The following is a 12904-nucleotide window of genomic DNA, read 5'->3' as shown; positions in this document are numbered from 1 at the left end:
AACAGTTCATGTAGATAGGTTTTGTATCTTGATGCTCATCTTGTGTCTAGCAGTTACAGTTCCAAAATTGTAGTGAGTACAAATGCTAACTGTATAATGAAAATGTTTTTACATAAAAATATGAGTTTACAGTCGTTATGCTAGGAATCACAGAGTATATAATAAAATTAGTTTTAGGTATAGAAATACTTAATCTGTTTTTCCTCACTGCCCATTTCCAGTTTAAGATTAACGGGAGACAAATGACAATTAGTTTGAAAACAGATCATCTTAAGAGTTTTTCTACCACACTAATACACAAACCAAGACAAAAAAACTTACTTCTAGATAGTTACTTGGATACTCTTTGCCAGGTTGTTAACAAACCATTCTCACGCAGAAAGAAAGCATAAATCAGAACACTCCCAATCGCATCCTTATGTCTTCTTAAGCAATAATAAAGGTCGTCTAACACATCCCGACAGTCTAGACTGCTTCCCACCTAACAGCACCCTGACCGAGATGACCACAGTTAGCTCCTGCTCTCCCAGGAACAGCCTCCACTTAGCTGCAGTCCTCTTCACTAGGATTCTTGGGTAAGATCATTCCAAAATAGAATAATTCACTTTTAGCAAGCAAAAGCATCTCTCTTTTTAAAAGAACTATATAGCTACTCAACTGACACAAAATAATAATGTCTATAATAAGAAATGGTAATAAGCAGAATGCTATATTCTTGGTTGACCGTCTTATGAAAGGGAAGGTACTTAATGCCTGTGTATTTTTGGTAAGGATAGTTGTAGATAATATATTTCTGATTTCCTGTTTTAACAATGTTATTTATCCAAAATAACATTTATCCAAGCCTGCTACCAAAAAAGTGTATTGTTCCCCATTCAACACTTCAACAAATCAAAATTTATAATTCAATTAATACGAATAACATGTTGGGAAAGATCATACCTCAACATTTTTCTAAAAATCCACCTCATAGACAATTTGAAGACCCATAGCAGTGACTCAAATGATCATAATCAGTTCATTCTCTAACATAGTAGCAAGATCATTCCTGGCATCTATTTAAAAGTTTAGTACAAAAGATTGGAGCATAGGTGAGGGTAAAAATCTAAGTAATAAACTTTTACATCAAATCTTAAAACATCAGGAAACCACAAAGTAAATCAATAGATGCTAATACTTCAGACAAAAGAAAATCATAAATGCCAACTGTTTAGCTAAATCTTTACGTTTTGATCTACCACTGCTCTCACAAAAGTGGTAAAAAAATCAATTAGTATCAGAAACAAAAACAGTTTACAGAATTTCTCCAGCCTCCATGACTCTAAACAGAGGGGACTGGAATCTGCTTGGCTGAAGCACTGTCATATTCTTGCATTAAATCATTAGTGGTGTGATAATGCATGGCAATATATGAATTGGCAAATCCGAAAGAGTTTACTGGCTGTAAGTTACATGGGATGCTCTCTTCTTGGGATGGGCTGCTGTTGTAGATGCTGTAGTACGGCTCAATGCGAGTGTTGATGGGCGTTGAGCTGCTCTGACCATAGTGTTGATGTCCCACAGAGATCTTGGGACTAACCACACTTTCCTTTGAATGACTTGGGCCACAAGCCTGGTCCACAAATTTCTTCTGGGGCTTTGGAGACAACATGTAGGCAGAGTTTGTTTCATGATGAGAGGATTTGTTTCTGTTGACTTCAAGGTTCCCTTTTCCCATGGCTCGAAGTCGAGTCTTCTGTTTACAGCAGAAAAACCCCAGGCCTATGTACTGGAGGCACCAGAGTACTTTCCTTCTCAGCCCTGCACTGTTCCGAGAATATATAAAAGGGTTTAATCCTGACTTGAAAAATATAAGGGTAAATCCAAACAGTTCAAACTGGTAAAGGATGAAGCTCCCACTGCTGGACAGAACCACCTGCACCAAGGAAATCCCCAGTGGAAGACAGCACACCAGGACCGACAGCACGATGATCACACAGGTGACCACTGCTTTGGAATCCTTAGCTGTGGAGAGATTGACAGCTGACACCAGCTGGAGCCGGCTGGCTGCAGGGGTTGGCAGCTGGTTGGGACTCTTGGTGTACCCATGGGTCTGAACGTGCTGCAGTTTGTTGTAATTCTGGTTCCTGTATAGAGCCGGCATGGTACCTTGGATGGGATCTCCACCTCCCTTCACAGGGGCTCCCATGAAAGGCTGTGGTCTAGAAGCATCAACTGTTATTATGGGGGGGCACTTTCTGACTTGAGCATTTTTCCGCAGGGTCTGAGCAATCATGATGTAAGAGACAGAGACCACAGCAACACAAAAGGTGAAGTCGACCACATAGAGAGACAGAATGGCTTTCCCTTCTCCAGCAATCAGACTGGACATGGGAAGGCAGAGGTGGGACTTACTGGTTTTCAGAGTGGCCAAGGTGGCGAGGGTGAAACTGGTGGCCCAGAGAAGCAGAGTGAGGAGCAAGGTGCAGGGAAAGGAGGCCGTGCGATTGGGCTGCTTCCCCAACACCATGCGCAGCCGATGCAGGGCAATCACTGCCACTGTCTTGAGAGACATGATGATGAAGCCTGAACTGGTGAGATGGAAGGTGAAGCAGAAAGCATCCGGGATGCTACTGGCTAAGCTGAAGAATAACACAAAGATGAACATGGGGGCCGTCACTCCACAAATGAAGAGGTCACAGATGGACAGGTTTAAGATCATGAAATCAAAGTTGGTTCTGAATTTCCTGAAGGCTGGATCAAAGAAGGACAAGAAGACAATGAAGTTGCCGTAAGAGCCCAGGCAGAAGATGACTGTGAGTAGAAAAGTACAGGTTACCAAAGTGGCTGTGTGGATGAGATCCTGGAGATCTTCCTGGAGAGCAGTGCTGTTTCCTCCCTGGGAGTGAGGCACATGTAGCAAGGTAGTGTTGGGAGCATCCTGAAGGTGGTCCGTTGAGTTCATCTTCAGAGAAAAATGACTCTTCCTTCTGTGGGAAGGGAGTCAGGGCTTCAATTCACAGATGAGCGATATGTGACAAAAGAGGCCCAAGGCAGAAAAGCCTGCACACAGAAATGCACACCCAGAAACAGAAAGGAATTAATGCAGAAAGCAGAGTCATCTCATGATCTTTCAAAGCACTAGAATTCTTGAGCTCTGACCCAAGGCGTAGAAAGCATTTCTCCTCTCAAACTCAACACAGAAAAGGCACAAACACCTCAAAATACATTCATCCAGCTAATTTTAGGTTTTATGACACAGTGGTTTTCAAATTAGTTTAAGGATCACCTGGAGGGAGGGTTAAAGAAAGCAGATTCCTGGGTGTCACCCTTTTAGATTCTGATGGAAGGGGGTGCAGATGTTACTTTTAGAAACACGCCGGTGCCAGACACCGGAGACACAAGAACATAACCTCCCCGCCAAAGAGATCACCATCTAGTTGGAGGAGATCAACCTACCTATGCAATTACAGCCTAATGTGGTAAATCAGATGATAGCAGGGCGCGCTGCAAGTCAGGGAAAGGGAACCTAATCCAACCCAAAGGCTGCAAGAGGCTGAAGGGAGTCTTGGTGAGGAGGAGCTAGCTGGGGGAAAGGCGAGGGGCGGGGCATGGGGGACAGACGGGCTGGGAGAAGGGGAGTGGGTCTTTGCAGCAGAAGGACTTGAGAGGAGAAAAAGCATGTGCTTGAAATATAAGCAGGAGGGTACCACTGGAGTATCCTGTGGTCCTTTACATAATTCCCACGAATCACTAACAAATCCTCTTTCTTCCCCTCGGAAGAATCCCTTATTTTCCATTATTTATAATTTCTTCTCTCTGCTGATTTCTTGGCCAACTCCATACACCGCTTTGGAAAAAACTTTGTGCAGGACTACATTTGAGAGGGAAAAAATGAAAGTAATGAAGGGTGTCACGATCATGTTTGAGATTTACAAGGTGCAAAGCATCGCTTCACTTTGTAAACTCCAAACTGCTAGACCAATGTGAATTGTCATTATTTCAACAGGAATATCCTCACGATGAAGCAGGAGGCATGCACCCAGGCACACACTCATCCACTCCGTTTACATTTATCATGCGCACGCCCTACGCCAGCTGTATGCTAGGTCCCCTGGGTACAAAGATGAGTAACACACAGCCTCTACTCTAAAAGAATAACTTCTTTTTCTTTTTGCTCCTTTATTTTCTTAAAAATTTTTTTCTGTTTTGCAATGAGATTTAAAATACACTCACACAAATCTTCTGTTGTTCCAACTCCCAAAGCCCTGTGTGGCCTGGGGCCCACTCTGCTCCCAAAGATGTTTCCAGTGGGACAGCTGACCTCGCTCCTTGGAGACTGGCGCAATGCTCTTGACAAGTGAAAAGTACTTGCTTTAATCCAGCATTTTACAAATAACCAATGGCACTGGGGAGGTCCAGGAGTGGTGTTCAGAATATTTAACCCCCAGTTCAGGCTGGGTCCCAGAGGCCTCCAGTTGTGCCAGGGGTTAACCCTTTCGTTGCTGGATCATGGGGTGCAGAAGAAGAGGCCAGGTCAGTGAGAGCTTACCGGGGGCTCCCAGCAGCAGCTATGGACCATCCAATACAGAAGTGTCTCAGCATTCAATAAAAGTACGGCCGTGCCAGTGAGTCCCAGACAAATTTCAGTCCTGGGGAGATCTACGTAACTAGCTGGCACCCTTCATGAAGGAAGAAGAAAACCTCTTCTAATTCTCAACGGTCAAACAGTACGGATCACGACAATATGATGAATTTCTCCACTGGGAAGTGAGATGAACTTTTCTTTACCTTCCTTATAAAAGTTCTGTGAGGGAGAAAAATACAAACCCTGACCTTTTGTTTCTTGATGATTAGAATTTAAAAAACAATAACAAATAGCCTACTGTTTTCACTAAAAGACTGAGTGCCTGTTTCTGAACCCTTTTTGATATGAATGTAGTAAAAAGGACAACCTTTTACTGTTTTCTTTTTTAATTGTTAATTGCAGGATTGGAGTTAACTGATGAAAAAAGAAGTAGAAGAGAAAAAATCTGAGGAGGCAGGAAGAGCAGAGAGTGACACTATGGATTAGAGCAAAGCCCCTGCCCCCGCAAGGGTTTCCTCTTTGGAAGTAGGGAAAAGAACAGGGGTGAAGAGGAAAGCAGGAATTTGGTGTGGGGAAATTAGAAGGAGGAGGAGCCTGGAATTAGGATGCTAAGAGAAATGTCGATTAAGTGGGTAATACTGAAGCAGGGTGATGGAAGCGATGCAGACCCTAGGCTAGGAAGGGAGATGTGTGGGAAGGGAGTCGTCAAGGGGAAAATGGGATGATGAGTCACCAACATTAGTCAAGGATGAGGGGCGGGGGGACAACAGATCCGGAGCAGTTGAGGGACAACTTTCACTTTCTGTACAGCTGCAATTTTTTCAAGAAATTTAAAATTTTTCAATAGATTAAAAAAAATAAAGGAGAATTCTAGGTCAAGAATATAACTATCAGTATCATTATTAGCATGTGAATGTTCCCGAGTGCTTACGACATGCCAGGCTCTGTTCTCAGTGCTCCATACTATGAACTTATTGAATCCTCCCAACAACACAGGAGTATAACTTATCTCCCTTTTCGGGATGAGAACACTAAGTCAGAGAGCACGGAGCTTAAAGCGGCAGAGCATGGATTTCAACCTCTCTGGAGCCCGCACTCTTCACCACCATGCTAACCAGAACAGCAAAGAGATCAAGGGAGGGATCCCCAGGTCAGAAGACAGTTACTGGAGCTTTAATTTATTGGGTGGTTACTGTATGTCAGGCATCTATACCAGAAGCCTTACATAAATTACTAAACTTTCTTTTACTCTCAATATATGAGGTACGTATTGCAATCCCTTCCCAACTCAAAGTTCCTGGAACCCAAAATTTGAATGCACACACACACATATACATACTTCTGTGTGCCCTTTTGGCAAGGTTGATAATGATGGTTCCGGTATAAAGTAATTATAAATCACTCCTATTGGAATAAATAGAAAAAAAGGGAAGGAATCAGAGGCTGGGAAGAGAAAAGGGAGGAAAAGCAGAAGACAGAAGTAAAGGTTTTGGCAGAGAAACTTTAAGAGCAATAAATTAAATGGAGGGAAGATAAACCCAGGTCTCAGTACTAACTTCTGAGACTTGAAGAAAGAGGAGGCTGAGGTCACAATTTGGAATGAAGTTATGGTGGTCAAACCGTAAAACTCAGTGATTTGGAGGTGGTGGGGGGGGGGGGGGGGGGGGGGGGGAGTTTATATCTATTTGCTACTCCTAAATATTAAATAAAGGTTACCAACATTCTTTCAATGCAAGCACACAAGCTACTCTTTATCTCTGGGACCACAGACAGGTCCTGGAAGAAGATGTGATTAACGTCATAAAATCAGAAAAGTTTTAAGTTAGAACATCAGGCATATTAGCCGCAATAAGACGGAATGGACTTTATCATGTGCATCTTGTTATAACTGAGGAGGAAGGATTTTAAAGTAACCAGTAAGCAAGGAAGAGTAAATGAAAATTTACTGTACAGCCGTAATGATTTCTCTTTATGTGAAAAGCCTCTGGTAATCTAGCATGCTTTCTTAATATTTTAGTACATATTAAAACATTTTATATGAGCTTTTACAAGTCAACTCATGCCCTAGATTCTTCCAACTCATTTTTTTTCTCATAATGCCTTAAATTCCTCGAGGGCAGGCATTTTCAGAGTCCAACCGTCACAGAGAGCAAGTTTCTGTGTTATTATTCCTACCGTATTTGTATTGATCAGGAAAACCTCAGGGAAGTTAGCTGACTTGCCCAGGGTCACTAAGATTCAAGCCAGATTTATCTGATTTCGGAGCCCATGCTCTTTCTCCCCAGTTGAAGTATCTCTTGAAGCCCGGAGCAGCTGATGGGGTAGTAGGGAGATGGGGAGGCTGTGGAGCTCCCCAGTCTGGGGATGGAGTGGGAGACTGCGGGGAGGGAAGGTCGACGCGGCCAGAGGCTGGCGATGGGTAGGAGTTCCCCGGGGTAGGGGAGGTTATGGTGAGGAGGGCCTAGGCCGGGCCAGGGAAGCTAGTAAAAGCAGCAGCAGAGGGTCGGTGGGGTGAGGACGGCTCAGCCAGGGCACGGGCGGTGGGGGAGGGCTTCCACGGCCCGGCGGAGCCCGGGAACGGGCCGGGCAGGGGCGAGATGGCTTCCCCGCTGGCCGCGCCAGGAGCGCAGGTGCGCGGCGGCCGGGCCTGGACCAGAGCATCCGCGCTCCTCGCCAGCCCGCCGCTTCCCAGCCCTCCCCGTCCCCGTGGGCTCGTCCTCCCCCGGGGGCCCGCGGCCTCTCACCTGCCCGGTGGCCGCAGCGCCGCCCCTCCTCCTCCATCTCGCAGCCCGGACCCCAGCTCTGCCCGCCGCCCTGGAGGATGCAGGGCTAGAGGCATCAGCGCCATCGCCGCCGCCTCCGCGCATCCCGGGAGCCGCGGCAGCCGGGGGCGCGGAGCGCTGTCACAGAGACGCCGAGGGCGCCGCCCCCTCGCCGGACACACAGGCCTCGGCGGCCCGCCTGCCCCCCGCAGCCTCACCGCCTCGCGGGCTCCCTCGTGCCCGGCGGCCCGGCCGCTCCCGCCGCCCCGACCTCGTGCCCGCGCCGCGCGGGTTCTCAGGATCGCCGTTGTGCCGTTCGCCGAGCCGGCGCCCTGCGGCACAGAGGAAGAAGGGGCAAGCGGCCTGGGTAGAGAGGAAAAGTGGGGGCACCGACGGCACACAGCGACCCGCGGGGGCTTGGCCTTAGAGGGCGGGGTCCGCGGGCCCCCCTGGGCTTCCCGCCAGGCCCGCCGCCCACCTCCCCCCATTCCCGGTGCTTTCAAGCCGGCCTGCCCAGCTCCTCCGGGCTGCGGCTGATCCTCTCTCTCCTAGATTACACTGGCGTCATCGTTCAGTTTGGTACATTGAGACACAGAATTTGTTAAGTCAAGTCATTGTAACAGAATTTAAATCAAACTAACTTTAACTTAATGTAAAATAAAAGTACCACACATTTTTTTCTTCTCTCAGCTCTCTGAAAATATTAATGAATTTACTGAGGGGACTCAGCAAGGGGAATAACTACTAGGAAACAAATGCAAAGTAAAATGAAACTACCCATGCAAATAAAATAACGAGGCCAAGAGCTCACGGACATTATCTAATACTGCGCTGAATGTAAAAAATCTTGAAAAGCAATGGTGCTATGTATGCAAGCTAGGCTAATTCTAGTAAGCAAGAACACCAAGCCAAAAACTACCACCTTCGATCTTCTAAAGTCCACACGTCCAAAATAATGAATTCATAAAGTGCGTTTAATTTTAGTTTCAGAGCCATGAAGTAACATTCCTAAAGTGTTTGCTGTTCTGGGTACAAAATAAAGCCAGATAAACTCGTATTCCTTCAGTGTCCCAACCTGGGTAATTAGGATCTTACCACTTTTCTAACCTTTTTGGGGGTACTCTTTAGAAAGAGAATGCTATTTGAATGCTCTTTTCTTCACCCTGGTGCCAGAAAACCAGAAAATTCCATTCAAGCAAAATACTTGGAATATTGCTACTGAAATCTCCATGTCGGCTAATAGTTTTATCTGTCTAAAAAGAACAGTTTGGTACCAACAAGTACCAAAGAATTTGATTTATGCATATAACTTATCTTTCCCAGTTCCCAACGCTTTCATCAAGAGAAAGACAAGGGCTGGATAATTTATGAAGTAACATTCAGTCCAGAAGTGGACTATGCTATCAGAATCCTGTTTAGAAATAACTTCAAGAAAATTTTCCAATTCCCTCATAATGTTCCACTCCCCACCCACTTGCAATGTAGCAGTTCTAATCTATGTTGTCAGTAATGGTGACCTTGGCCCTAGAAAGAATCAACTTAGAAAAAGAAGGCTCCTTCAGTTTTCAGAGTTAGCATTTAAAGTAGAAACTAACTCCTGATATTCCTCTCCATATGAACTAGAATTAGCTACTGCATAAATAATTGCAGATCATTTCCAGGCATTTGGCCATATGACAGGAGATTACAATAGGTTTGGGCTGGAATGCTGCCATTAGAGTTACACTTAGGGGAGAAAATTACCCCATACTGAAAAAACCCCAAACGAAAACAAAAATCAGGAAATCAGGAACTACCAAAGTTCCAGAACTAGTTAGTACTATCAGCAAGGCTAAGGTTACTAGAATTATGTCTACAAAATGTGCCGGCAAAGTCAAATTGGAAAGAACATTGGCTTAGTACTCAAAAAATGGAAAATCTGCAAATAAACAAGCAGGGCTGACTATAATGTTAAAATATGAACAGGTTATTAATTTGCAGGGACACCAGCATCCTAATACACAGTCTCACTGGCAATGCAAACTGCTGTGTGCACTTTCAGGAAAACAACATATTAGAGCCATTAAAATGTTTAGATTCGTGACCTAAAAATCTCACTACTTGGAAATCTATCATAAGGAAATACTTGAAGAAAAGTTTTAATCATAAAGATATGAAAATGTCCATTGCAGTGTAATTTGTAGTAAACTGAAAACTTCCATGTTCAACAATGGGAGACACCTCAATTATATGAACAAGACAAATGTTCTTTGTCCACAAAAATAACTATGAAAACTATGTAGAAAAAGTTAATTTTTTCAGCAGAACAAAATTCCTCACTGGTCCTTTCTGTCCACACTACTAATCACCTAATTTTTTTGCACCAAAGCATTCGGTCAAACACTTTTAAGAAAACAGGTGGGTAAACTTTCCTCCTACATTTTGAAATGCTATTTGCAAAGTCTTTGTTTTTTAAAGGATTCGTTCAGAAACTAAAGATCATTTATTAGCTCTTACAACCTCAAAGATGATACAGGCTTTCTCTTCCCCTCACTTTTCACCACTCACCCCTCTCCCAACCTAGAAACCTACCTTGACTCTGCTCTATGCCCTGAAATCAGCAGGGACTTCTAAACATTGACCTGCTTTCACCCTCCACCCCCAAATTTTTACTGCCTCCCTCACACTGTTCCTGCTCCATTCTTTTTAATGCAACATAGATCTAAGAACTATCTCAGACAACAGTAGCCATCCAGCCCCTTTTCTCTCCATCCTTACTTTCATTCTTGAGGCCACTGGTAGAAGATTTAAGGAATTAAATAATTCACAGTATAACCAGTTTGGGGTATCAAGGTAGTAAGCAACTTCTAAACCTGCTGCCAGAATCACATGGGGCACATGTTGGAGACACAGATTAAGGTACCCTGTTTTTAGGTCTAGACTGGGCCTTAGGAGTCTTCACCAGCGTTCTCAATCTTGGCTGCACGACTGAAGCACTGTGGAGCTTTTAAACAATGCCTGAGCCCCAACCAGAGAGATTCTGATTGAGGAACACAGTGGGTACCCAGTATCTCACATTTTTTAAAGTTCCCACTTTAGGAACTTGCTAAGGCATAATTCCATACAACCTAGTTAGAAAAAGCTGCTTGTGGTCAATATAATGTAAAGCCTCGCTACTCAAAGTGTGGTCTCAGGACCAGGGATCGATATTACAAACTGAGAGCATGAATTAAAAATCACATTTTAACAAAATCCCCATGTGATTCTTGGGCACATCAATTTGAGAATCAATAATCTGTATCAGTGCTGTCCAAAACAACTCGGTGTGATGACGAAATTATTCATCTGTGCTACTCAATAGGGTAAACCACCAGCCACAAGTAACTGATGGAAACTTGAAATGTGGCCAGTGAGACTGAGGATATGAATTTTTAATTTAAGTGTAAATAGTCACACGTGGCTATTGGCTACTGTACTGGACAGCTTTGATCTAGATAATTCCCTTTGGTCAGGCAGTATGAATTTACAGGTCCAGATCAGTGGATGCAAAAGGAATCCATTGCCTACAGAACTGTCTTTTCCTCTTAATGAAGACAAAAGCCGGGTGTTAAAAACAATTCATTTATTCGGTTTTAAACTAGTTACACAATTGAAACAATCAGTTTGGCACTACTCTATACAGGGATTACGCCTGTGTATGCTGACACTTAAATACTGTACCAGGACCTCTGCATCGAGTCATTCAGCAAATAGATACTAAAAAATATACTGTAGTGTTCCTTTAAGGAAGACTGTACGGGGTGTGCTGCAAGATGACATTCACCGACCTGTGAATTACTTTAATCTAGAAGATACCTTGCATTCTATCAACTTGTCATAGGCAAACATGTGGCATCTGCATCATTAGAGATGCTCACATGAGAGTTACATAAAAATTGAGACCTTCTAATGATAAATGAACTCAAATAAAACCCCCATGCCTCAGCTTTTGTAACATGAAAAGATAAAAGAAAATAATTTAAAAACACAAAAAATGGCATTGAATTGGTACAAAAGCCAAAAATCACTATAATAAAGAGCTACATGTGAATCTTTACAAGTTAATTACACAATGGTGTGTAAAAGCTTGCATCTGTACAAAGTCTTGCCAAGGCTATCTCTACAATTTATACAGTCTTTCCCATCTATATAACATTTATTAAACAAGTCAATTAAATATCAGGACTTCTTAGTCTCTCAACGATTCTGCAGGCAAAAAAAAGAGAAGAAAATAAAAAGAAAAAAAAAGGTTACAGATTTTTCACAAGCACAGCAGTCTTCCATTAGGTGAAGTGTAACAGTTTTCAAAGGGGGCCAAACAACGTTTGTAAAGAATTCAGGTAAAAATCAACCAGTCAGGGTTTTTATTGTTGTTGCTGTTTATTTTCAAAATCACACACTGTACACACAACAATCAAAAATTTATTCACCAAACCCCTAGTTTTTCAGCAACTGCTCTTCTATTCAGCACCAAAAACTCCAGTCTGTGGGAAGCACAGGGACACAGATTCGCTTCTGTGTCTTGGTTGAGCAATCCATCAAGTCCTTGGTTAGGTTCAAGACTTGCCCTCTTTTCCTTCCCTCTTCATGGCTCTCCAGACCCAAGGCTCTCAAGGCTTCAGATTTATGGCCCACAGCCCTACTATCATCAAAACCCAACAGCCATTTGGAAAGAATTCAAAATAATTTGAGATGAATGAAATAACAGGACCTGTATTACAGATGGGAACTCTCCATTCCAAGTAAACTGTTTTTTAGTGAGTTTCCAGACTCTGTCTGGTCTTGGATGCCATGATCATAGTGGGTAATTATTTCTAGTCTGAGACATTATGGCTTTGTCAGATGCCTCAAAGAAAAAGTGATCAATATTCTGGAAACACTTGAGACAAGTTAGGAAATCAAATGGCAGCTGAGAACCTGTGGAATGCAGACTAATGAGACCAAATACAGAAACCACCAAAATGATGAGAGCTCAACAGAGGCAGAGTTTTAAAACCTGCAGAGAGCCACCACAGATGGTACCTGAGGATCTGGAATTTTTGATGAAAAGAGCTTGAAGTGAGGACTACTCATCTGTATCAAGGAGGAAAAAAATTTCAGTTAGACAACAGGACATCCAACTCTAAATTAAGCCCCCTAAATGAAATTTTCTTTATTCTTCCTATCCCAATAGAAAGCCTCTGGTCCTCCCTCTTGAATACAGAATGGATAATAAATACTTAAGCATCCAGATGAAATGTTCTCACAACTGTATAGAACCTAGAGTGCTGAGGGCAACTTAAAATGCCTAGACCACACTCAGAAGGAACTAAGAAGAAGATTTCTTTCCTTTTATCTAACCATTCCTAGGCTACTAAGCCTACTCATTTATAAAGGTCCAAAAGCAGTCACATCAATTCTCTGCTTAATACTTGAAGCAGAGAAGGAAAAATTCTCTGGGAACTTACTTCCATTGGCCATAGCAAAAGTTATGTTTAAAAAAAAAAAATCTTTAAACAATGACATCTAAGAATGTCAGAAAAAGAAAAAACTTGGGAACATCTACTTCTCAGTCATC

At 43.2% G+C, this 12904-nt stretch overlaps 2 protein-coding genes across 3 annotated transcripts in view; both read right to left on the bottom strand.

Annotated features, from left to right (window-relative positions):
- Positions 1–1004: 1004 nt before the first annotated feature.
- Positions 1005–7575, bottom strand: GPR75 (G protein-coupled receptor 75). Of its 2 annotated transcripts, none has more exons than XM_046660385.1 (2): positions 7312–7575; positions 1005–2969 (listed from the first exon to the last, which is right to left on the bottom strand). In XM_046660385.1, exons 1-2 carry the CDS (start codon positions 7413–7415, stop codon positions 1322–1324), a joined length of 1752 nt encoding a protein of 583 aa, XP_046516341.1. In that variant the 5' UTR covers positions 7416–7575; the 3' UTR covers positions 1005–1321. The 2 variants fall into 2 exon arrangements, with proteins under 2 accessions (XP_046516341.1, XP_046516342.1); XM_046660386.1 differs by having other exon boundaries at positions 1005–3042; positions 7312–7408.
- A 3340-nt stretch (positions 7576–10915) lies between these two features.
- The window catches only part of PSME4 (proteasome activator subunit 4), an 84821-nt gene continuing 82832 nt past the window's right edge, over positions 10916–12904 (bottom strand). The window contains exon 47 of the mRNA XM_046660412.1: positions 10916–12420. The gene's annotated coding sequence lies outside the window, so the exon portion shown is untranslated. The remainder of the gene's footprint in view (positions 12421–12904) is intronic.

Source organism: Equus quagga, chromosome 5 (genome assembly GCF_021613505.1).
Source record: "Equus quagga isolate Etosha38 chromosome 5, UCLA_HA_Equagga_1.0, whole genome shotgun sequence".
Lineage (NCBI taxonomy): Eukaryota > Metazoa > Chordata > Mammalia > Perissodactyla > Equidae > Equus > Equus quagga.
Note: the sequence above shows the minus strand (reverse complement) of the source record. Positions and strands in the feature narration are given on the sequence as shown.

What these genes read in the sequence shown, in the direction of transcription:
- GPR75 (XM_046660385.1), bottom strand. Translation starts at nt 7,415, where the DNA reads ATGGCGCTGATGCCTCTAGCCCTGCATCCTCCAGGGCGGCGGGCAGAG. An exon ending in GCGCTGCGGCCACCGGGCAG is followed by an intron (nt 2,970 to 7,311) that starts GTGAGAGGCCGC and finishes CCCTTCCCACAG; the next exon opens with AAGGAAGAGTCATTTTTCTC.